The sequence below is a fragment of the Platalea leucorodia genome (assembly GCF_965183815.1).
Source record: "Platalea leucorodia genome assembly, chromosome: Z".
Classification (NCBI taxonomy): domain Eukaryota; kingdom Metazoa; phylum Chordata; class Aves; order Pelecaniformes; family Threskiornithidae; genus Platalea; species Platalea leucorodia.
The window spans coordinates 56,277,953-56,302,737 of record NC_138858.1 but is presented as its reverse complement, the minus strand read 5'-3'; the positions used below and the strand labels follow the sequence as shown (position 1 = coordinate 56,302,737).

The window sequence follows — 24,785 nt, the reverse complement described above, 5'->3', positions numbered from 1 at the left end:
CTAAAGTATGCTACAGGTTTTGGAAGCTGGAGCTGTTCCTCCATTGCAGGTTATTCCATCTGCCATATAAAAAGAAACACAGAATTAGAGGTACAGTCATAAATCTCCTTCTCAGTCATTACAGGAGTTTTTTTAGCACTTCTAAGTTATCCATTGATAGGTCATACCTATAGTACGCATATCTAGAGCTCTCTGCTGTGCAAAGTAATTGTACATGTAAGGCTGCTTGGAAAGAGTGTTTTAGAGTTAGTAGAAACCTTCTTCACTTAAACACCAATTACTTAGTTAGGAAATATTCTTCAGAAATTTTCCAAATCATAGCTAAAACACTTACTTTTGATATTTTAAGTTAATTAGTATGAATTAAATTGAGAGAAGACATCGTGACAGCTCTAATAATTTCTAAACTGTGTCATTTGAGGAATGTCCACGCCATAGGCTCTTGGGATTTCAGTCCGGTTTAGAGCAAAAGGAGACTTCGGATGTAGTCTCTGTGGAGTGGAGGCACCAAGTTCTGATGGATGTTTGCTCAGACACGTGGGAGAGGCCAGGAGAGCCTTCTGCTTCCACCTTTCTGAGAGTCAAACAAATCCTCAGACTGTCAAAACAAGCTTTCACCCAACACCCACTGCAGCTGATGGATTTCAGTGCTACCCAGGCTGGGCCCACAGAAGAAGAAAAATGAATTCAACCAAAATAAATTGCTACTAGGTACTGCTACTACTACTACTGCTTGTTTCTGGGCTAGAAATGTAATGAACTGTATTCCTCAAGTGTTCTCCCTAGCAGTGTGTTAGCTTTTCTTAACTCTTTCTGCTTCATGACCTGTGGGACAGTACATCGGCCCCAGCCCCTGTGCCCAAAGGGATGCCTCCCTGCTCTTTTCCAGGGACATACATATACTGCAAAGGACTTTCTGCTGTCCCCAGCGGCATGGGCACTCTTGCTGAATGTAGTCTCACTAGTTTCTCAGGCACTAGCTCCTGGGCATTTGAGCAGGTGGCCTTTTTGGCAGCCTGTCATGGTGTCAGGTTTGAAGACAAGGTGTCTTCAACCTTGCCAGTGGAGTAAGATTGAAGAAACTTGTTCTGGGCATCTGACTCTTTGCCATGTCAGCAAAGCTTGCTGCAGATATGGGAGAGTATCGCATAAGCATGTTTTTGAGTTAGGAATGAAAAGCTAAGTCTTGTTTCTGACCTTTCTTTGCAGCCATCTTCTCTTCCTCTTTTTTCTTCTCTTCCTCCAGAGCTTTCATTTTTGCGTCATACTCATCAGCACGGGTCTTCCACTCGTTTCTATTGTTCAGCAGCCCATCAAGCATAGGCTGAATTTCCTCATGGAAACGGGAAAATTCCTAACCAAAACATACCCGTCAGCACAATGCAGTGCAGACGCAGTGCTCGTCCATCATACCCCAGGATGGACCCCGACACCTCACCTCCCAGGCTGGCTTATGCAGGGCAAGTGTTAATGGCACAAAGAGGGGCCATGCTGCAATGCCCCAGAGAGGGGCAGCTGTTGTCTCCTCTACTGCACCAGGACCCACTCACCTGGGATTTGAACCCCTGTTGAGAAGGATGGGGTGTGCAAGGGTGTGCTTTGCTTACCTTATAGACAAACGTGCACACAAAGTCAATGAAACCCACTTGAAGCTTTGGAAGCTCAGCAGCTTTCCTCCGGTCCATCATGGGCTGTGGGAGGATACAAGTTCACCATGATTTATGAGAACACTTCATTGAAAAACACACCTCTATTTTCTCCCCAAAACTGCCTTGTTGTGTTAGCCTGGCAGTTCTGCCATGCCGTCCCTAAAGGCTGTCTGTCACAGCCCTCTCCCTCCACTGCAGAGGAGCGAAGTGGGCTCATTTCCTTTGCCATTTTAGCAGAAATTTTAGACAGCTCTTTCAGTGTCTATGGATGGGGAGGAGGACAGAGTTTTTTCCTTGTGCCTCTCAACCAGATACCTGCGAGAAGGTTCATGTTATAAGGTGCTGAAGAGGTTTTCAATTCTCTAAAACATAACTGAACATAAAATTATGTTCTTATAAGGCCTTGTTGCTTACTGTATCATTTGTAATGCCTCTGTGGGTAGAAGGGGTGTATGAAAGTCTACTTAAAGAAAACTCAAACCACACAGGTGGAGGCCACATGAAGGAATGACTCCTGGCTCTTTCAATGCCAAATTTAAGTATTTGTTATTATAGTAGAAAAAATATGTTAAGAAACACTGCTTTAACACACTTCCATTCACCAGAAATAATTTCTAGACTCTACAAAGTTTGTGTTTGTAGTTTTTCTCTTTATTGGAAATTCTGCTTTCCTCTACAATGTATGTATTTCATTTTCCTTTTTTCTGTAAGGAACCAGCACAAAGTCGCCAGGGGGACAGTCACTCCTTGCTGGTTCACAGCCACAGAGACTCATCTGACTATATGGAGAGCTGGACAAAAGGCTCTGTCACAGAGGGTCTTCCCCAGCTGAGTACCCACTTTTCCAATGGATTTTGGCAGGCAAGGTGATTTCAGGAAGACTCACAGCACTCTGAGAGCAGCATTGGTTGTAGTAAGTCTCTGCTGAGACTTGCTGTCTGAACTGAACTGTTTGTTTGGCTCTCGCATGGTACTTACAATAGGCTGTTGCTGAAGGACGCTTATTTCTAAGTCTCCTTGCTCCCAGAACTCAGCTGCTACCAGGAGAGCTACCTACATTGCCAAGGAGGAAAAAAGAAAAGTTAGCACTGACTTTGGCTTTATAACTTGATGCACTTCAGGTCTCCACCATAAAGCAAATCTCACTTCTAGCCCCTCTGTCGCGTCATGTCCAACCCCAGCCTTTCTGCTGGGAAGGGCAGCAGTGGCAATGGGATTGCACCTGTGTAGCGACAGCTCAACAACCGTATTGCACTGGAGCTCATTAGTCCACTGCTCATCTGTTAAGAAACATTTCCAATGTGTCCCTCTCAAGGATTTCCCTCTTGGTCACAGTTGTGACTGCCTATTATGATTTTCTCAGTTGTCCTTTCTCCATACTGAACAGGAAGGTGGGTTTTTCTTTTATCCTCCTTTAAATTTTAATGTTTCTTACTTAGCAATTGCTCAAATACAGTTCAGGAAGGAACTCCTAAAGGAAATTAAAAAACTGAACAAACAGCAGGTATTGCTGTAAAAAAAACCAACCCATATGTTACATGCAAAAACCCTCACTGTAACCCAAGAAGAAAAGTACTTGAGTTTTTTTCTTTTCTTTTTTTGGTAAACATGAATTTTCTACAGAATTAGCAACTGCAATCTTAAAGATTGGTTTATCCATCAAAACCATAGCTATTCTGAAGTCCTTTTGGTAGTTTTGGTAGGACACTTTGATTCAGCTTCTAGGAAGCTAAGGAAATTGCATTACTTTGAAGTATAAGCTAGAGAAATCTAACAGTATATGAAACACCTGACCTTACTCTGGACTTCCCAAGGCTTTGTGATTGCTGACAAATCACAGGCAGTCATCATCATAGCCCTAAAAACGGGAAAGAAATTAGTTCCTTCTCTACAGCATGCACTCTACCTCTTTCAGGCTCAGGATGCTCATACCCCAATACCATGTCAGGTATCCCCCGATCCCTGCTGAAGTGATAGATAAAGAAAGATGGGTTGCTGTAACAGCATTGGCTCTGACTGGGACACTCATCAAGAATTGCTCTCTTGATTAAAATGGATTTATGCTACGGAACTGCTTGTTTCTGGCACTGAGATGTTTGCTGCTTTAGTCATTGCTGGGCTGAACTTCTTGACTTCGGAGTAACACCTTTGGCTCCCTCATGGAGGTGTAGCAGTGCAGACTGCAGTGAGGTTCTGGGTGCACTTCATCACCAATGCAAAGCATCCTGCAAAGCATCTGTCCAGTCACAATAACAGTATTGTGTAACTCAGAACAACTAATGGATTGGATTCCTGTAGATCTGCTCATTGCAGCCTGCTCTGGTTGTGGCCTACAGGTTGGTCTGGTAGGAGTATACAGCCAAAAGGGATCCTGCATCTTGTTAGGAGTATATGACCAGAAGGACACCCCAAAACCAGTCACTTATCTGCATGAAGAACCACTTTAAGCTTTTTTCCCCTGTTTTTCCCCCGCTTTTTCCCTGCTTCTCCAGAAGATCAGATTTGAGTGGATGGTAAAGTATCACATGCAGATTTTGCACTAAAAGTGCAGCGCAAAGCACATTCTGGAGCTTTTACCAGGTGACCTAATCACTAACCTTTCCAGAACCGATTACTCACATGACAACTTCTTTCTTTGTTGTCTCCAGAGACAGGTATTCAGTCCAGGCAGTCATGCTATCATATGTCTTGGACTCGTCAACAATCTTTTGAAACATTGTTCTCTTTCTTTGAGGCGGGAAAAAAAAAAAAGTAAAAGCTCCAAAACAAGGAAAATGTGTTAAAACCAGATGGGTGATCCTAGTATTGATGACCCTTCCAGAAGGGTTTGCAGTAGTTGCTGTCCTGGCATTTAAGTCCTCAGCGAAGGCCCCAACAAAAGCAAGCACCATCACCTGTATCTCTTAAGTAGGGGAAACTATTTTAAATGTCTTAAAAATAAGTATAGTAGTGAGACATGAGCAGGAACTTGGAAGTATGAGCTACTGCAAGTTATGTCAGCTGAGAAATGCTTCCACCTTTGTTGGCAGCACAAGAAGGCTTTTTCCCTGAATGTTAAGCAAACTGCGTAAATTTAGAGCTGGCTGGAGTATTTGTAAAGCTACCTGGTTTTATATACTTAGTCTGACCTTGTTAACCTTATTTATATACCTAAATATATTTAGCAAATTTTGGGGAGGGGTTTATACACAAGACACTCATGTTTTGAGTGGCGTGAAATCTGGAAAAATCTGCTGTTTCAGTGCTAGGAGAGGGGACATTTAGGCCAGATCCACAAAGCAACTTGCTATGTGTTCTGTCCATATCATTTTGCCTGGGTCTGATTTCAACAAGCCTTTGCTCGCAGACCTTGGACCAAGGAGGGCAAAGAGCAGCTTGTTCCCACCTGGTAAGGAAGTGGTGGTATCTGCTCCCATATAGCCACCCTACCTCCAGAGTAAGAGGACTGGGTATTGCACCCTCCCTCATATTCCTCTTTTGTGGACTGTTTATATTTTGCATAATCATTCTTCAGTGCAAAACACAGAAGCAGTGTCTGGTCTCGGCACTGTATTTTGAAAGCATATTTTGAAAGCTCCTTGCTTATTAGGAAGTCATATGTTGTTGACTTCCAGCCTTATGTCCCAGGAAGTCAGGGCATGCTGCTCCAAGATGTTTGGCATTTTTGGCTTTTTGGTGTGAAACAGGCTATGAACTGTTATTTGGGTTGTGTTGCTCTCAGACAAGTTAATGTAGCCCTGGCCAGGCCATTCACCATTTATGAATATTTTTAGTGCTGAAATGCTAGGTAAAAAAAAAAAAAAAAATCAGCCATCTCTTTCTGTTCGTGGATCATATAGCCCTGCCTTGTTGGAAATAGAGGACTAAAAAGTCATGTATGTAATCTAATGAGTAAAAGTTCCAAATTCTTTTGAACAATCTGAGTTCTCCCCACCAGCTCTGATGTCAGTGTTAGAGGCAGCCTCCCAGAGGCAGTGTCTGTGAAGACGATTGGTGCACAGCGGGGCTCACAGAGCAAAGCATCACATTTTGCCTTTGTAAAGTACCAGCTGCTTTCTGCCCTTCACACATGGTGTACGTGACCGACTTACTTGAAGTAGAGCGCCAGGTCTGTTGCTATAATGGCAATTTCCATCAGGTGAATCATGTGCTCATGCTGTCTGCGGTTGAGGTTCTGACATATATTCAGCGACTGAAAAGCAAAGAAAGGGAGCTGCAAAATCTAAGCACTGTGTTGTGAGTTACTGGCCACCACCCTTTCTCAAATATGCTCACTTTTTTTTTTTAAATAGCTTCAGCTTGCTCCCCTAAGGTGCAAGGGTTATGAGCCCCATTCATTGTATGTTGGTCCCTAGTCTCCCCTTTTGTTCACTGAGTAAGGTCAGTGTCCTGAAACTTGTTACACAGTGTGTGCCCAAAACCTGGTCCCTGGCCCCTGGCCCCAGTGCAAATTTACCTGAAATGAAAAGTTAGCTTGGGAATTGTGTCAGCCTTGGCCCTGTCAGAGGGTCTACAGGAAGACAGTCGTGTACTTAACATGGGGATAACGATATGGCTTCTGAAGAAACTAAATCATGCATTTAGGAAGCCTATGCATTTTGGTCCTGGGTGAGCATAGAGTACTTGGGGAGTGACGCAGCTGCAGCTCCTCAGGTATCCAAACCAGAGAAAGGTCTTATGCTAAGCTGACAGCTCTGTTGTTGCTGAAAAATGTCCCTGAAAGTAAATTATTCCTGTCCTTACATTACAATTCATTACCAACCTCTTCAGAGAGCAAGAATTTTCCAAATTCCAAGTGATGTCTCTCTAAAATTGAGGATCCATGAAGTTTAGCTAGAGGATTTTGAGATCTGGTTGCATAAAGGAAAAATTAAAGATGATGTTAGTGCAGCACTTAAAAATAAAAAGAAGTGTCCCATTTTATATTTAATTTTGTCACACACACAAGTTCAACTAATTTTAAAAGGCTTAAGAGTAATATTTTTAATAGCTAATGACTTCACTCTCGTGAAAGACTTTTGTGACACTGCTTATAACTATTTGGACACTGTATAAAACAGTCTTTCAACTACAAATTTCACCCAAAATGTTGTTTATGACTGAACCATTATTACTCAGCATAGTAAGCTTGTTTAATTCCTGAATAACTACATGTTGATATCTAGTAATAGGCACAGAAAAACCAGCAGTGCTTGGATGCTTTCCTAGCTGAAAAGCAAGACCCTCTTGTATTCAAAACACCAGCCAGCTTCACTTACATTTTTCCAAGGCTCCAGAAAACAGTAAGACAGTATAGCCAGCAAGCATTACAGAAGTGCTGTGATCTGACACTACTTTAAGTGAGCGACAGAGGCTTGACTGGTCAATGAAATCATGCAACTATTTTTCTGTACCTAGTAACTACCTACTGAGAGCAGCACCCTCATACTCATAGGGTGCTTTGTTTCTGCAGGTGGTGAGGGCAGTGCCATGCATGGTGCTTTCTCCATAGATACCTTCCAGCAAAAAGTATGCTTCTTATGTCCAGGACGCTCCTAGTGGCGTCCTGAGTCTCCTGTGATGCTCAGGCTACTAAATGCCTGCGCTACACTTGTTCCACCCTGCAATGGTAACATAGAGTATTGCTTTAACAAAAGGAGGTTTACTAGAAGGTAAAGAAAGCCCCAGAGAGCACTGCAAAATTTCAGTTTCCCCACTGGCCAAAGCATAAGCCCGAGCGTTGTAGCAAGCTGAAAAGCAAGGTTATTTCCAAAAGAAGGTTGTTAACCTCTGTGTATGAAACAGAGCTGTACTGAAGTCTGGTGCGATCACAGCCTGATCCCTCTCCACACAAGAGCAACAGTAAACGGTTTGAAGTGGTAGGTAAGTGCTTACTTCATTTGGTAAAGGTTGTTGGTTCCCCTGTGGTCAATATCGTGGCACAGAGCAGCAGTTACCATTGCAAGGGCTTCGAGGTCTGTGTAGTAACGCTTCAGTTTGCCTGTCTGGAGGGTGAGAATTTGCATGTCGTCTGTTAGTATCTCTTACAGGAAAAGGTACTGAGCTGTGACTGCTCTGTGCTGGGGATCTCCTTATTGAAACAGTCCAGGAGAACTGAAAATGCTTGTGAAGCTAAAGGCAATACATGGTACACTTACTTAGGTTAACATGAGAAAGCAGCTGGAAACGAAATGTTTCAGACTCAGGTAGGCATGCATGTCGTGTGTACACGCTCAATGCCCACCTGTGATGTTGGCTACCTGCTGCTAGAGCAGCCTCGTGCCCTAGGGACACCCGGGTTCTCTCATAAGCACCCTTCTAGTCACTGGACACAAAGTACTTCACGAAGGGGCTCTGCAGCTTTCTGGGTGAAGAGGTCTCCAAGATGAATCACCCAAAGGATTGTCCAGGGGTGGTAGGTGTAATTCTGCTGAGAGCTGTATGGGCCATACCATCTGCACTGGATCCTGGTGCTGGTCCATACCTGGTGTGGCGCACCAGTCTCACACCTGTTTTTCTTGTTGGGGCACCTGTTGCCCTGAAAGCCTGTGAGAAATGGCTCTTGCCACTTTCAGACTAGCAATAGACTTACACCTGTGCCTGTCCTGCCAGGAAATGGGAAGTGTGAGGTTGTCTCCATCCCAGGCAGCTGAATTCAGTCTGGCTCTTACTGTTAGAAACTATTGGAGGAAGGGATGTCCTGTAGACTCTCTCCCCTGCCCTGCAGAAGGATTTAATCTGGAGGCTATTCAACACCATACACCTCTGTACCTATGAGAATTAAAGCACTCCATTCATTGGGCAGTATTGGCCACAGCTTTAAGTGTAATGCAAGGACTGTCACTTAAGGCAAATGGAGACCTCATTTAGCAGGACTTGCACTCAGAGTGACAAACTCTTATTCTACACCAGGATTCAAAGGAAGCCCTGTGTATCATCTCCAGGGTGCAACAGAAGACCTCCTGTAAATAAAGCCATGCCACAGAATCAACTGGGGTGGTGTTACCTTACCATCAGGAGAGTGAACATGGTCTGTGCGACATTGAAGCCATGGCGCCAGTTGTGGTAAGTTATCTTCCGGTAGCCTTTGCTGACAGAGTACACAAACCTTACCAGAACCTGCAAATTGGGGAATAGGGTGTTAGTTTGTGTGATGAAGCTGCTGCCTGTTGGACTTGGAGTAAAGACCACATACAGAAGTCATGGATGAGGTTCAGACCAGCTCTACAGCAGTGGCCCCAGAAAGGAATCAGAAGCTGTAATTCCATCAAGCTTCCCTCATGGTGTTGTTATAGTAAAGCCTAGTGGAGAGCTAAAGGGACACTAAAATATAGATCTCTGCTTTCTAATATCTTTCTCTTTTTTTTTTTTTTTTTTTTTAAAGAAAAATAAAATCACAGAGATACCTGTGGGGGCAACAAGAAACAGCAATGTCTAGAGGAAAAGAGATTTCATCCTGCTTGTGAATTTATTGAATTTCTGTATTTCTCTGTGTTGTCACTTGTAAGATTTGTCCCTCCCATGTCTTGTGATTTACTAATACTGATATCTCTCTTCAAGAGATATGGCCCCGTAGATGTAGAAATGGGTGGTGTTTGTATCACCTAAACAATTACAATATAGGGCATATAACAATAACAAACTTTTTTTCCTCTCTGCATTCTACTCCTCCACATGTACTACCTCTGGTAGCTGTATAGGTTTTCTCATTAGAGAGCAAATTAATCATGGATGAGCGTTCATTTTTTAAAATCTCAACTGCTTAGAGTGGCAGCAAAGAATGACTGCTTTTCACACCTGTATCAGGGGTTAGTTTTTCCAGAGTAGATATTTTGAATACTTTTTGACATTGACATGCTATAAGTAAAAGAAACACGGAAGTAATTCCTATTCAGAGCCCTTCACTTCCCTCCTACTTCCCAGCCTGCCTTTCCGGGATGAAAACTCTGCCTGCAGTTACCTCCAGATCCCAGTAGATGGAAATAAACCTCACATGACGCGCTGAGAAAGCCCTGGGGGAGCACCAGCGCTGCTGAAATGCCAGTTTCACAAGTCCTGCAGGGGCTTGAGCTGTGGCAAAAGCGGTGAACTTGCACATGAGGGGCTATGGGGTCCTTGTTCCCACAGGGTCACACGACTCCTGTCGCCAGCAGTCAGGAAGCTGGTACCAACTGCACCAAATGAAGGCACATCCGTGTTTGCAGGGGGAAGAAAAGCAGAGGGACCTGCCAGTGTGGGTTTCTGCATATGTTGCCTGAAAGCTATAGGGTACATACTATAGCAGATGAAACATGCACACAAGTATGCGCTGCCCCATGTTACGCCTGAAAACTGTGCTTTTACACTGCAGCTGTGGCATTAGACACAGCAAATGCAAGAAATTTTTTGCATAGTGTAGCTGCCATCTATATAGACTTGATAGCAAACCCACACCTGTAGCAGACAGTGCAGAGCAGAAGAGGCCACCTTCACCCTCCAAACCCACTTGTAGCAACCAGGGGCTTTGCGAGGGGGTTCCCTGCCCTCAGCAGGGCAAGGGGTCTCAGGATGCACACCCCTCTCCCTGCAAGCCCCCGGGAACCCAGACCTCTGGCTGCTCCATGAGCTGCGCAGGGCACACATGGGGATCTCAGTCATGTGGCGAGTCTGCTGGCCATCCAAAATGGGAGTCCCTGGGTATTTCCAGCTCCTACCTCCTGTGGGATCTGGAACTTTTTCACCACGCCGAGCTCATAGTACATCTGAATGCCGCACTTCACCAGCTCTAGCTCTGTGCAGTCAAAGTCGGAGAACCTGAACTCATAGATTTCGAACTTGGTAGGTCCTGGGAGTTCTTCTTTCTGTAAGAGAGGTGGGATGGTTTGTTGCTGTGCTACTTATGCCATCCCTAGAAACACCTGGAATGGGTTTTGCTTAATAAAAAGTTATCATCAGTCTGATACTGCTAGGAACTTCTCCTTTTAGAATGTAACACATAAATAGAATGAAATGCAGCTTTTCATGATAACTCTGTTAGTGGGGGAAGAGGGAGGGCATTTTTGGTCATGTGCAAGAAATATTGCTTGTTTTCTGTTAAGCACTTTTCTTGTTGAGTTGATATAGTTTGGAGATTCCAAACTTGACAGGTCTTACAGGAGGGGCTTGAGGGCTTACAACCCTCCGTATTTACTCTGGAGAACAAAATGTGTGACAAGTCAAGGTGGCTGATGTGTTTCCAGATGGACTTGGAACCCCTTGAGATAAAGTGGCAGAGAGCAGCTACTCCCCTGGAGCTGGGGAAGGCATTCGCTGCCACCTGATAATAATAATCTCAAACTCACACAGCAGAAGAGGGCAGAGTATGCTTTTCCTTCACCCTTCACCAGGTGCCCTGTTGATGTGTACCAGTGTGCCAACACTGGGAACTCTTCCCTGCATCCACCCAGGCAATACTTGTTTGCCAGGGCTGTCCATTCCAGCTGTACATTGCTCTTACCAGGATGCTTGCCAGCTCCTCTTCCTCACACTCGCTTGGTTCCTTTCCCAGTTTTTCTCGGGTTGGCTGCAAAGAGCATGGACGTATTAAACTGACGACTGAACCCCACTGGACTTTGCCCTGTGCAGCTTTGGGCAATCTAGGGCAGGTCTCATATGCAAATTGTGTTTTCTTCCTAGACCTTACTTCTATTTCTGGTCTTTCAACCCATTCTTCCTAGTAAAAATGTTCTCCCTCTCCTTGATTTTGGTTCGTGTTTCCCCCACTTGCAAATGTCCTCCTAGAGCCAGTGTCCCAGCTGAGTCCTCTAGCTCCACATCCTCTGCACTAAGGAGGTTTTGGGGAATAAATCCGCTCCTCTTCCACCCCTACAACCCTGCCCTGAGTAGCACCTGCATGAGGCCACCTCCAGGGCTGGCTGTGCTGAGGAAACTGGAAATGACACAGCGTGGCAGTGTGCTGAGGTGGAGGGCAGACCATCGAGTCATTGTTCTGCTGCTGCGCAGTAACTGGGGCCCCAGGTGCTGCCTCCACACCATGGTGGCTGGAAGCATTTCCGTGGGATGGGAGACCTGTGCCTGTGCCATAACTCACGGGCCAGGCCGGTACGTTTGGGTGTGTACTGCATGTCACGAGGCATTACCAGAATTTCCTGGATTTCATCCTTGTCACATTTCACATGGTAGAGCACCATATCCTGAGCAATGTCCTTCCGGTTCTCCAGCTTGTTCATCTTATCATACGTGTCTGTGTTGAGTACAGACCAACCCAGGAACTGTGTCAGGGACTTGGTCAGGGGAAAAGAAGGAAACGGTGAAATAATCAAAACATCTGTTCCTCAAAGACACAGAAATCTAACACTGCAGGATATATTTTTAGAGAAACACAAGTTCCATTTTGGCCACAAGTCTAACAATGAGCAACCGTGTGTTTGCTCCCAACTGCTACTTGCTCCTCAGCAGAGCAGCTCCCCAGCTGTTGAGTCTGCCTAGGCCTCCAGAGCATCCATGCTGTGGAGGTTCAAGGACCCTCTGTCCAGTTCAGCATATGGAAAGCTATTTCTGTGTTGTTGCAAGTGTCACCATGCCTGTGGAAAGGTTGGTGTCACAATGGTGACAGCAGGTCAGGAACCCTCGTATCAAGGGAGAGGAAAGCGGTCTCATCGCCTTTCACATACGTTTACTCACACCCTGTGTTCGCTCTCAATTTGTTTGCTGTCCAGTGGCCAATTCAAACTTTTTTTTTTTTTCAATCTTTTTGTTTGATAAGAAAGGTCTATTTCAGGAAACTTTCTGATTGATAACAGATGCCAAGAGCTGAATGCCTATATTGGATTGAAACTAGCATAGGAGCATTTCTAAGCAGCAAGCTCTTTCATTACAGCTGCTGTTGGTAGATTCAATAGCTGGCCACCCTTTGTATCTTAGCTACACAGATGATTTCTGTGTAATTTCTTGAGGATTTGCCTAGCCAGTGTGAGCCAGCTGTCATGTACGTGAACACAGGTCAGAACAGTCATGTTTGTTAGTACATTGTAGCTGCTCATGGCTAGGTGTCCAATCCAAGAATGCTGAAACAAAATGATGTGAACACAGCTGGGTTTCCAAGACTGAAAAAACTGAGTATTTCATATAGTTGCTTTCAAAACTTTCAAGCTGATGCATAACACCTCTATAAACCACAAAGAAACTTACTTAGCTGCAAAACACTGGGGGATGTTTTGCAGGTGTACAATGAGCAATAGTGACCTCTCTCAACCACATGAACTACTTCCAGCCACAGCAAGGAACAATACCTCCATGAGGGTCTCGTCCTGTTCGTCAAATGGTTTCCCATCTTTTCTGTTATAAAATGTGACAACGCCAACAATTTCTTCCTTTTTATTGACTATTGGCATGGAGAGGACATTTTTGATAGTCCATCCTGATTCATCTAGAGGACCTTCCTTGAAGCAATAGCAAGCAGAAAAACACCATGTAGTTAATGTGTTTTCTAAATACATCAGCTGTCCCATTTTACATCAAGACTACAGGCTAAAGAAATATTTATATGCCTAATATTGAACCTAAATCACATTTCTGCAAACAAAGTAGAACCCTTGATGGGACTGGAAGTTTTCACGGTACCTGAAAGTTAAACATCTCATCTGCAGCAGCATTCATAATGTTGCAAATCTAGGGGATGACACAAAAGAAAAAGTTTTACAATATGGGTGATGAGAAGTTTAAATACCAAAACAAAAACCTGAATTGATGAGAATGCAGCATTAGTATGACTTCATCTCAGAAAGCCTTGATAAAGCCTAAGTTAAGTACTTACAAATCCACTTTCAGCCACATAAGTTGGCAGTCCAGTAACTAGCGCCCAGTGATCCGGGGTAGGATTTCTCAATGAAAGAAAAAGCATAAGGGAAATTAAGGATATATACTGAAGAATGATCATGGAGCTGAAATGTATCCAGCTGATTGCACAATCCACATTTACATGTTTCACCCTCAGTTACTGAACAGTCGTCTTGTTATTTTCAAAGGACCCATACGTGCAAGCAAAAATTTTTCACATAAGTAAATACTTTTCCTTCAAGGATTCAATACAGAATAACTCATAAATTATCATAGTCTGCAGAGACCTAAGGAAAAGTCATTCCTGGGAGTGGGGGCCATGTTGCAGACCTTCAGCACAAGGAAAGATAAAAGAAAGTTCCTGTCTAAGATTGTCTGCCAGCCTGAACTTTTGAACACTGCTGTACCTAAGCAATGGGGGCCATTTTCTTGCAGCACTTACACTGATGCAAAGTGGTGTGATCAGAACTGGGAAAAGCTCCTATTATGTCAGATTTGTCCAAGGTGCCCAAGGCTCCTTTCAAAAATTCAGTGGCAAGAAGAGAGGCTGGTTTTCAGAAAGAGGGAGTCCCAGTGTGGTATCAAGAGAGGAGGAAAGGCCAGAGATAGCCTTGAGACAGGGTCAGTGACTGGAGGCTAAAAGAGAAGCAAGAGGAGCAGGAGTGACCAGGCGAGGTCGGGAGGCTAGCGGAAGGGTGAGGGTTAGGGCTGGGACAGTGGGTGCTGCAACACAAGGGCAATCTGGATGGGCTCACCCACAGACACAGGGAATGATGCCTCAGTCTGGCAAGGAGAGTGGCAAAACTGCAGGCAATCAAGGCAGTTCACTTCTGCATCTAAAAAGAATCACTGGTTGCGGTGACTTTTGGAGCCTGACTTGCAAGCCAGGATCCCAATGCCCTGGAGGAAATCTTTGTCCTGCAGAAATGTGAGTTGAAGCACCAACTTACATTCTGGCTCTCTTACTCAGTCTTCTATTGGTCCTTTGCACATCTCCTCATGAATATCTTTAAATCATGGGGAGCCTTGGTTTTAGCTACACTCTGTGTCACTACCTAGCATACAGAAACTGGGCACTTACGGGATGACTTTAATGTCTTCTTTTCCATGTAATATATAATCAATGACCTTGTAAAAGACTATTTCCTGCAAATAAAAAGAAGAGCAGTGTTAAAATAAGTGGTGAGGCAATCCAGCCAGACAGGAGAGAGATTAAGAAATCTGGTTCTCACGTACCCTGCCATCTGGGGTGCGAGGTCCTGAGTACGGGGGAACTTCTCCCAGCAGGACTGGCCACAGGTCAAAAAATTCCTGGTTTTAAAGTGAAAGAAGTATTTTTAAAGTAGAAAAGTGCATTCTGCCTTGAGCCTCAAAGTAACCGCTGCTCTACCATGCTGGTTTTTGTACTGTGTAAACAAGGCATGAAATAATAAGACCAGTTCAATACTAGGCAGCAGAATGGTATATCTAAACCAGGAAGTGACAGGTGCATTATATGGCTGTATATAGTCATATACTGCCTATACACAGGATGCTGCTTCATTCAGTGAACAGCATGGGCTGTACTCACAGATCAAATGGCTATGTCAATATTTTATATGATGTTCTTCATTTTCCAGTGTGTGACCATAGGGCTGATCTACTACTTGCTAGCTTGCTAAAGTGAAAGAATGTTTTATGTTTTTCTTAGGCTACATTATAATGCTGATCAAAGTGTCTTTAGCACACTAATGATCTTTTAATGCACCTCATCACAAGACAGCATGCTATAAAGGCTCTGGCAACGTGGTGAAGATCAAAGTCCATGGTAGCCTTAGTCAGCCTGACCATGGAATAAAGCAGGGCTCCTATGACAACGATGCTGTGTAACCAACCCCCACATAAAGCTTGCCAAAGGTGCAAACAATCAGAGCTGCAGAAGTAACTTAGCTTCTGTGAGCTTATTTTCATGAAACCAAATTTCACCTAAAAGCCTAGATACCATGCACATGGATGAGTCCTTGAGGAAGGTGACTGCTTTGTTGCTGGGGGTTTCCACAGGTATCTCACTATACTTCTGATATCCACAGACTTTGTGAGGCTGTGCTTATGTTGCAGGCTTTGACCAGGATTGCCATGATCAGACATGTTTGCCTTTCCTTTGTCTTCCTAGCCTCTGGCTTCTTCAACAGTCCCATTCCAGTGATAAGCTCTTCCCTTTCCCTCTCTTTATCCCAGGCTCTTCATTTGCACAATAGATTAAAAAAATGCCAACCAAAGTAGCAATAATGACTCAAAGCTAGCTTGCACTTTGGCTGCCCCAGTAAAACTTGTCTCCTCACATCGCCCTTCAATGGATAGCAGCAATGGAGAAAGATGTACAGCACAGGTGTGAACACTCACTTTCTGCTTCGTCATGTCCAGGAGACCTACTGAGTACCGGTCGCAGTTCAGGTATGCTCTCACTGTGTAAAAAGCCTTGTGGAACTGCCTCTCAATGTCAGTCAGTTCCTCGAAAACCTTATTAGCTGACCATAACAGCACCTGCAGGATAAAATCGAAATGTAAGCATAGCCTCTCCTTGAGAGCTGGGATTCCTAAATGTGTGTGGAGTAACAAGGAGACAACTGGGTTTTTATACTACAGTTCCTGAAAAGTACAATAGCAACCTACACTGCAAAATGTAAAAGCATTGCTTATTCACACTTGGAATTACTTGGGAAAGAGGCACTCTGAGGAAGAGTCAGGTCATCATGGAGTGCTATGTAAAAGTCCAGTCTTACAAATATAGCACAAAAAAAGTAGTAGTGCCATATAAAGAGATGTCCCCACTTACATTTTATACCCATAAATAAAATCTTGCATCCAAAAACAGTTAACACCAAAAGTGTTGCAAATTCTGGAGGCTGGAGTTGGAAATATCAGAATTATCACTTTCCTCAAAGCCTTTGCACAGCTGCTTTGTGTGCACATCAGCCTATGATCCTCTTCCCCATCCCATGCCCCGCAGATGTACCCCTAAGAAAGCAGTTGCTATTAGGCTCTTCCATTTGTAGAAATGGAGGTTATGCAGTGAATTAGGCAAGTATTTCTGGTGGTACAAGCAGGGTCTTTGTGGGCCTAATGGAGAACTTAATTTCTTCTGAAATGGTAAGGAAGCCATCTATACAATTACCTAGCTTAGCTAGTGCATATGTGCCTGTATCTGAGTGCGTGTGCTTTGCTTTCCAAGCCCAGGAGACATGAGGAGCAGTGAGAGCTGTTACTTGAAGCTGACTGGACCTGTGCTTTGAACAAGAAGTACTGTTACATGCCCACAATCAGGAAAAGTGTGTCTTACCTCCTCATTGGACACTAGTAGATATTTTTGACAATTCTGAGCTGCATCAGTCTCTGTTTCTAATCCGTAAATTGGGACAACTCTGCCACTCCTATAAAGTCTGAGGTGTTCAATGTCACTGGCCTCTGAGCATCCCTCAGATAGGATAGTGGTGTTGTCACACAAACCATTAGAGAAAAATAAGCAATGGTTTATTTTTGGCATTTTACAGCATGCAATAAGTAATGCTGAAAGCCACAAGCCCAGTGGGGAGGACTAAAAGAAACACCTGAAGAATGGCCAGTTCATGGAATGATGTAAAGAAGTTGGGCAAAATGTGTTATGTAGTCTTCTAATAAGACTCTTACACAGTATTTGAGCACAAGCAGACTGAACTGTCTTTGCAGAAGCCATTTTACTTACAGTATCCCCCAGTCTTTGCAGTTGGGATTTCCAACATTAAAATCCTAGACAACCTTTGAGAATGTCATTTGCTCGCTCTGTACTTAGGTACTTTTAAGTCTAACACAATGAACCGTATTAACTTTCACACAGACCTTTAGATCTAGATGGCCGAAGGTCTGCCAGTTGAACTACTGACAGAACTAGCAGTGTGTCTTGCATCTCGTTCTCGCCTTCCTCCCTCTCTGTGGGACCTGCTGATGCAGCAGTGATATATGAACACAGGAATCCTCTGTTCATCCTCAGACTAGAGCACCCTGTGGGAGACATTATGCCTTCCACTCTTGGGTCTCCACTTTCGCTTTTAGCCCCTTCCTTACCTCCCCCAGTCCTACTGCTAAGCCTGCAACAGGAATAAACCTTCGCTAGTTCTACTTTAGTTGAATTACTCAGCATTGCTAGATGTCTGCGTCGCCTGACCATTGTTTGTGGGTTTGATTACTGAAAAAATTAGATGAAGAACATATTAGATAATGATCTAGTAAATATAAGTGCTGTCCCGAAGCTTCTAAAATAAACTTTTATTCTGCATCCATTTTGCTGAAACAGGTGTTTATCCCCCACGGGAAACCTCACTGGAGACAAGAGCATGGCTGCCATGAAGCATAGACACAATTGCATGTCTTCTTCAATGACAACCAGTTGTCTGCTGCAGAAAGTGATTGCATGGTTTCACATCCATCCTAATAAATTCGAGAGTCCTTTCATAACCCAAGTCATGGAAAAGAATGGTGGCTGAATTGTTTCAATTCAGAATAACGTAAAACCCTCATCTGTGTTCATTTCTACTGAGGGAGGCTAATACAATAGGCATATGAGAATCATTTTACTGGCACTAAGAAGAATAGCACTTTTGAATAAGCAGATAAGGAAAAATACCACAGTCTTAATTGTTTTGGGAAATCTCTTGGTGCTGCTGGCTGCAGTGGCTTAAATGCCTAGGGAGTGTTTCATAGCCTGAGTTCAACAAAACATCTGGAGCTCAGTCCTGCTGAAGCTGGTGCCACTGTGTCAGCTCCTGCAGTTTTGCCAACAGCAGCAGGAAAAGGGATTAATGAAGGACTCTGGGGAAGGAGCAGTATCTGAAAGCAGATGGGGGCACCTTTTTCTTTCTGCTCTCCAGGCCCAAATCTCTGAAGCAGATCAGCTACACCTTTGAAACCAGAAGAATGCACTCACTTAGTTTTGAGATACTGCCCAATCTGCATCTTCACTCTTACCTGGCCTCTTCGAGTCTCACAATTGTGAAGATAACTCAAGTGATAAATTTTCAAGTTCAAGGAGGCAAAATTCAGGTACTTCAGAAAAAGCTGAAAAGGTAAACAATGAGATTGAGTTGAATGCAGTAGCAGCCTCGTGCATACTGGATTACATAACACCCCTTTTAGCAACGTCATGGTAATTCCCCTGGATAAATGTTTTACTTTGCACTAGCAGGAGATGAGGCTTATCCTACTAGTAACTTCCCTGAAAGATTTCTGAGATAAGCATCCTCATAATAAGCCTCTTCCGTTAGTGGGTGAGTCCCCTGTAGTGAAATTCACACCAGTGGACCTTCACTAAAGCAGACATCCCTAGTATAGAAGAGTCAGCGTTACATGGCAAAAGAACAACTGCTCGATAGAAACTGAGTTACTGACCACTTACTGTTTCATCAGAGCTGGTGAAGTATGGGCCGTTCAGCTTATTAATAGCCAAAATGACAGCAACTAAATCTTTGCCATTCAAGATAGGTGTCGCAAGGATGCTTTTCGTAGTGTAGTCGGTGAGTTCATCAACAAATGGACTGAACTGGGCACACTGTTCAATAGAGAATTTACAAATTAAGCATTTTCCACAATGTCTGTAGTCTTAAAACCAAGTCAAAGCACAGCCTCTCGAAGTAAGCTGCCTAAAGAAAGTTTTGCTTAAAAATTATTGAGGAAGAGAAATGAATTTAGTAGAAAATTGGACAATGTACAGATGATAAAGTTAGAATCAAGAGAACTGGCTGTGACTTCTGAATGCAACATGCACACTTTTTCACTTTTTGCAAAGATCTTGCAAATCGTAAGCTTTAACATGTCAAGCTCTGTCAGAACAAGGATGCTCTCCACTGGTCATTCTCAGATCACTGACATCCTTCGTAGTACCTCCTCCATCCTTTCCTCTGACTTCTCGTTAACACTGCAAAGTGCATACAGCCAGTTACCACACAGCGCTGCATAGCCACAGTTTATAAACCAGTCTGGTACAGTCACTGGGAAGTTCACTCACCCTCATTTTCCTTCTGCTTTTGCCTGGGCTCTGAAGCTGCACTCAGCTTGCAGCATCCATGAAGCCATCTACCCCTCATTTCTCTTGAAAATGTTCTCCCAGGCATTCCCTCCCATGTTGCTGAGCCTTTGTGCATGGGATGGCAGATGGCAGGGAAGGTATCCCAATGGAGGATGAAGCTGGCATCAGTGGTATGTGGTTCCTGGCAATCTCCCCCTGCCCCTGAGAGCGACCCACCCCCTTCTGCTCGAGGAGCATTTTGGCAGTGGTTGCAATGTGCAGGTAGCACTGCTACAGACTGGGCTGCCCAGGGAGTCGACCATGAGGGAATTGCCATTCAAACCTAGGAGAGTGCGAGGTCATGCTGTAGGGGCAGCACAAAGGGAACTCTCCAGTTGTTCCTTATGTGAATGTCACTGTCCACCCATCCCAAAAGAAAACGAAGCAGAGAAAGGGTGGTGCGGGGAAGGCAGATGGCCCATCACCTACACAGGGCATTATTGATACCATCATCACCTGCAAACAGGGAGTGCAGGGATGGTCTTGCTGGCCCAAGATCTTCTCCCTGCTCAGTTGAATAACTCGTCAGCTACAAGTCCTTCTAGTTAGGATAGAAAAAGCCCCACAGCTCTGGTCATATTCAGAAGGCTGCACCAGAAAGAATAATCACTCCCTTCTCCCCATGCACCTTCTCCCCATACCTCCTCCACTGCTAGCCTTTCTTGCCAATTGGGGTAGACCAAGCATTTAGTCTCTGGGTCTCCTTCAAAGGAACTGCCTTTTGGCAATGTCTGAAAGCACTAGAGTGCAGCATTTGACTCACAGCACTGAAATCCTTCTATACTCTTGGAGAAGTATCTGGATCCAGAGAGCTTTAAAAAGTTTAAATCACATTCTGATGCTTTTTTTCTTTCCCTCCCAAAAAATGGTTGCAAAACCAAACCAATCTCTCAGTATGTTCTGTGGAGTTTTTGCTGAAGCATTTGGATATGCTCATACTGAGCAAAAAATGGATGGATAAACAGATGGTCTCTTTGTAACTAGCAAACAATAGATGGAGTAATCCCAAATGCCATATTTGGGTCAGATGGATTTTAGTTTTATACCTGTGATTAGAACAAGCGGATTGTTATGGCTGCCATTCAGGTTTACATGATTCAACCCAGGAGTATGGGGAGTAAATACTGTCATGAAGGTACAAAAATAAAGCATTAAAATTCCTTGGATCCCTCCTGGTATTGCAGAACGCAGTGTTTGCTGAAAGAGTTTTTTTGGTCAAAGTTTGTCTCTTGCTGCTTCTGATGAAGATCACCCATACACAGGTTGCAGTTAACTCACCTGCTCCGAGGTCCATCCCTTCTGATTGATAAAAATGCCCCTAAATGCCCTTGGCCCAAGCTTCATCAGACAGCAAACTTTTTCAAATGTTATTCGTGGTGGAGAACCCTTTCTGGACTCACTATAAAGGATTTCTCTCTTTACCAATTACTCATAGAATATAAATGTCTGTGGAAAATTCCATGTGTGTTCAGTTCAGATCTGACTGTGCCTCATTCTCTCTTCTCTGGTGGCCTAGATGTGATTTTTTTTTTTTTTTAATTAGACAGGCAAGGTGTGACAGTGCACTTGTTTGCAGGCATTAGCACCTAGTGTAATTAATGTGCTTAGCTTCACCTCACTCCATAAATGAAATTGGAAGCAACTTAGAGACTTGCTACAGGTGCTTTCGTTTCCACTACACAGCTCTTACACTGCAAGAGGTTTGACCAAGCACCAAGATGCCCTGCTACCTCTTCACCCCTTTGTACTAGTAAGCATGTGAGCCTTTCTTCTACTGAGTGAATGAATAAACAGCACACCTACCTCACTGACATCCTTGATGTTCATGGTTTTCTTGGTTTGCGCAACGTAGCCCACAATGCCTATGTCCAAAGGATAGACAATCTCGCAGTCTGGGGAGACCAGGCATTCCTCCAGGGTGCTTCCCTCTTGAATGTTGAAAAGCCTTGTTGCCAGTTCAGGCGTGCCATTTCTCTGCCTGTACATGAAAAGACTACAGCGGTCAGCATGAATAAGGGACCTGATTCTTCTCAAAGTCTTGAAAACAACTTTCTCCATGTTGATGCTTTCTTGCATGTCTTGGATTAACTCAAAAAGGATTTCACTCTCATTGCTATCCCAGGACTCTGTTCTTAGTTTCTTCTCAAAGTACTGTTTCGCAAAAGCAGGGTTGCCATCAAGAAACTTCTCCACGTCGTCTTCACTAATGCTCATTGTGAATGCCCTGGGTCTTGTGGTAGGTAGTAGTCCAAAGATGTGGTCTACGCAAAGAGCACTCTAATTTCTGATGTAGTTCCTAAATTTTTGTAATAGAAGATGTTGCTTCTAGAATGACCACAGGTGAGGTAACACTGCAAAGAGAGCTTGTCATCAGGAAGAGGTATTCCTTTATAGTGCCGAAGGTGAGTCTGTGGGAGGACAGATCTTCTCAACCAAACAGATTAGATGACCTCTACAAGAGCTTTGGGTCAACTTTCTTCTTCTTAATCTAAATGCAAACAAAAACTGAGTACTCACAATATCTGAAAACACTCTCCTTTCTCTTGACAAGCAGAACACTTACTGAAACAATTATATTGAGGCAGCAGCAACAGGGAAGAACTGCATCTCCTAACATTGAAATAAGCTCTTTAAAGTCTAATTAAATATATACTGCTTGGGCCTAATCCTTGGCTAACAAGGTGAGCATCTTATTATTTCTGCTCTCCCAGCTCCCTGCAGTAGTAGGAAGTACATCCTTCACAAAAGAGCAGAGTGGTCAGAAGAAAAATAGTGAGGTAATACTGCTCTTTCAGGGGTCCCTCTACTATTGCATTGCTCTTTATCTGCTGCTGTAAGGGCTGTTCTCAAATGGAAGCACCAATCCTGAATGCTTTAGTCCAGGACTTGAACTGAATTTGAAAGGTCTGTGGCCTTTTCTTCTTCCTAGTAAGAACCAGGAGAGGAAAACATGCCTCTCAGTGGCATCCCTTTAGGAAGGTATCTAAACAGCTTCAGGTTGGGGTGGCTGGGTGGAAACACTCTGAGGAATCACAGGAAGCCCTGCAGACAAAAAAAAACCAAAACAAAAACAAAAACAAAAAAAAACCCCAACCAAACAGTCAGGAAGGCAGAAAAATTTCCCTCATCACTATCAGTGGAGAAAGGGTGGGAATTATGGCTGTGAGGGACAGAAGTTTTTCACATCAGTGAAGCCACCATGCTGTGCAAACAGCAGGTGAGGGTCAACGTCATGCTGGGAGGCAAAATGCCACAGAGGCCACTGCTCTTCAGGGGAATTAAACAATGCACAAAGGTTTTCATCAGTGGGGAAGAGGGGTAAGTCCCATCCACCACATTGCTGGCAGATAACCAAGGCTCACCTGCTCAAGGAGTAAAGGTCCAGGCTGCCTGTCCCTGTGAGTGTTGGCACTACTGCCAGGAGTGGTGCAAACCAGCCTAAATGTGAATGTGGGTGCCTGGGAGGAGGATGACAAGGAAGAAGCTGTGGTGGCAGCGTTAGAAATGCTTATGCAGGTGGGTCTGGAGCTCAGGAGGGGGACAGGTGGGGAGGGCCTTGACTCCCATCAGCAGGGAGGGCAGAACAGATGATAGCTGCTGATCCATCTGTGTCCACCCCTGAAACAGGAGGTGAACACCCTCACACAAAGGCATGGGAGTATAGGGGAAGGGTGTTAAGAGAGAAATCCTTTCAGAAGACTGCAGGTAAAACAGTGGAACCGAGACAAAGAAAGATCTACAAATTTATTATTTATAATTCCATTTTCTCCTATTCCCTCTTTCAGTTCCCTGGATCACTGGAGATGCAGTAGGAAAGTTGTTGGGTCAGCTGGTTGAATGTCTTAGATGCCTTTATGCTAGCATGACAGAGACTTGCTCTGGTAATTGTTGTAGTCAGGTTATTAAAATAGAATTATTGCTCAAGAAGGCTTGGAAGAGGTGATGTGTGCTAGGGATGCATACACTGCCTCCAACATCCATGTTCTAATAAAAGGACAAGGACCTGCTCAGCACTTGTATGGTGGGGGTCTGCTCCAGGTCTCCAGAATGGGGCTGGTTGAAGCCTTTTTGTGAGCAACAAGCAGGATTGTCCCAAGAACAGGACTTGTTGGCAGTGGGGAATTTTAATTGCCTGACATCTGTAGGGATGGCAACGCTTCAGGCTGTTCAGCAAGGTCTTGCATGTTGCAGCTGTATTCTGGGCACAAAGGGTGGCAGAAAGGGTAAGAGGAAATTTTCTTTGGTTTTGACTGGAGGTGAAGGAAAGAACTAGCTGAGAACTTGAAGGTGGAAGACAGTTTAGGTGAGTGAGACCATGAAATGAAAGTTTGAAACTGGAAAAAACAGGCCATTTTGTAAATTATGTGATCTTGTTAATCTTGAGCAAGAGAAAAACAGACAGAAAGTGTGTAAGCATGGCCAAGTTATTGAAGATGAGTATAAAAATACCATGAATGAGTAAAAATGGAAAGTGAGAAAGGTCAAGATCCAAAATGAGGTTAAATTAGGAACACGAAGGGCAATGAGCATTTTCTGTTATCTTATTGGGAAGAGTAGGAATATCAAGGAAGTATTGAAGGACTGGAGTGCTTAGAGGGTTGTGCGAAGTAACCTCTAAGCTGTTAACGGCTTTTTCTGACAATTGACGAAGGATCTTCTGAGGTTCTGAAATGCTGGGAAAAAGTAGATGTAATGATTCTTTCAGCAAAACAGGAAAAAGGAAGAAATGGAGAATTCCACAACAGACCATTTTAAATCTAGCTTCTAAGACAATACAGGAACAAACACATTTCTGTAAATAACTAGAGGAGATAAGTAACAGCCAGTGTGGTTTTGTCAAGAGCAAACTGTGTCATACCGGCATAATTTCCTCTATGCCAGAGTAAGAAGCCTGTGGACAGAAAGAAAGTAAAAACTGTCACAGCTCTTGACTCCTGAGGAAATGACACACAAGATATTTTGTCTCTTAAGGTGAGGGCTTAGATGAAATAGTTAAAAGGTGGTGGCAAATCTATTTGGAAGATGAAGAGGTGTTGTTAGTAGCTCACTAATGAAATGTAAGAACTTCTTGAGTAGGATTCTCTGTGGAGGCTATCTTAGATATAGAGCATCTCAGTATTTCCACTGATGGGTGGAAAAATGCATATTAAGGCAGCATATGGGCCGCGGTCAGGTGTCTATAAATGTGTTTAAGCACAGTCTTAAAATGAAATTGCAGACAGGTGTGTACAGGACAAGAGCACTAGAACTCACCAAGGGTGCAT

General features: G+C 43.9%; 1 protein-coding gene across 1 annotated transcript; it reads right to left on the bottom strand.

Moving 5' to 3' along the window:
- On the bottom strand, positions 1-21,735 carry PDE6B (phosphodiesterase 6B; the record flags this gene model as incomplete). Its single annotated transcript, XM_082337432.1, has 22 exons — positions 1-59; positions 1,198-1,354; positions 1,608-1,691; positions 2,628-2,702; positions 3,444-3,507; positions 4,269-4,376; positions 5,741-5,841; positions 6,412-6,499; positions 7,524-7,633; positions 8,640-8,747; positions 10,322-10,468; positions 11,104-11,169; positions 11,747-11,890; positions 12,899-13,048; positions 13,230-13,277; positions 13,423-13,489; positions 14,527-14,591; positions 14,682-14,756; positions 15,828-15,968; positions 18,426-18,515; positions 18,853-19,005; positions 21,325-21,735. The coding sequence occupies 22 exons, from the start codon at positions 21,733-21,735 to the stop codon at positions 1-3; spliced, it is 2,511 nt and encodes an 836-aa protein (XP_082193558.1).
- Between the last annotated feature and the right edge of the window lie 3,050 nt (positions 21,736-24,785).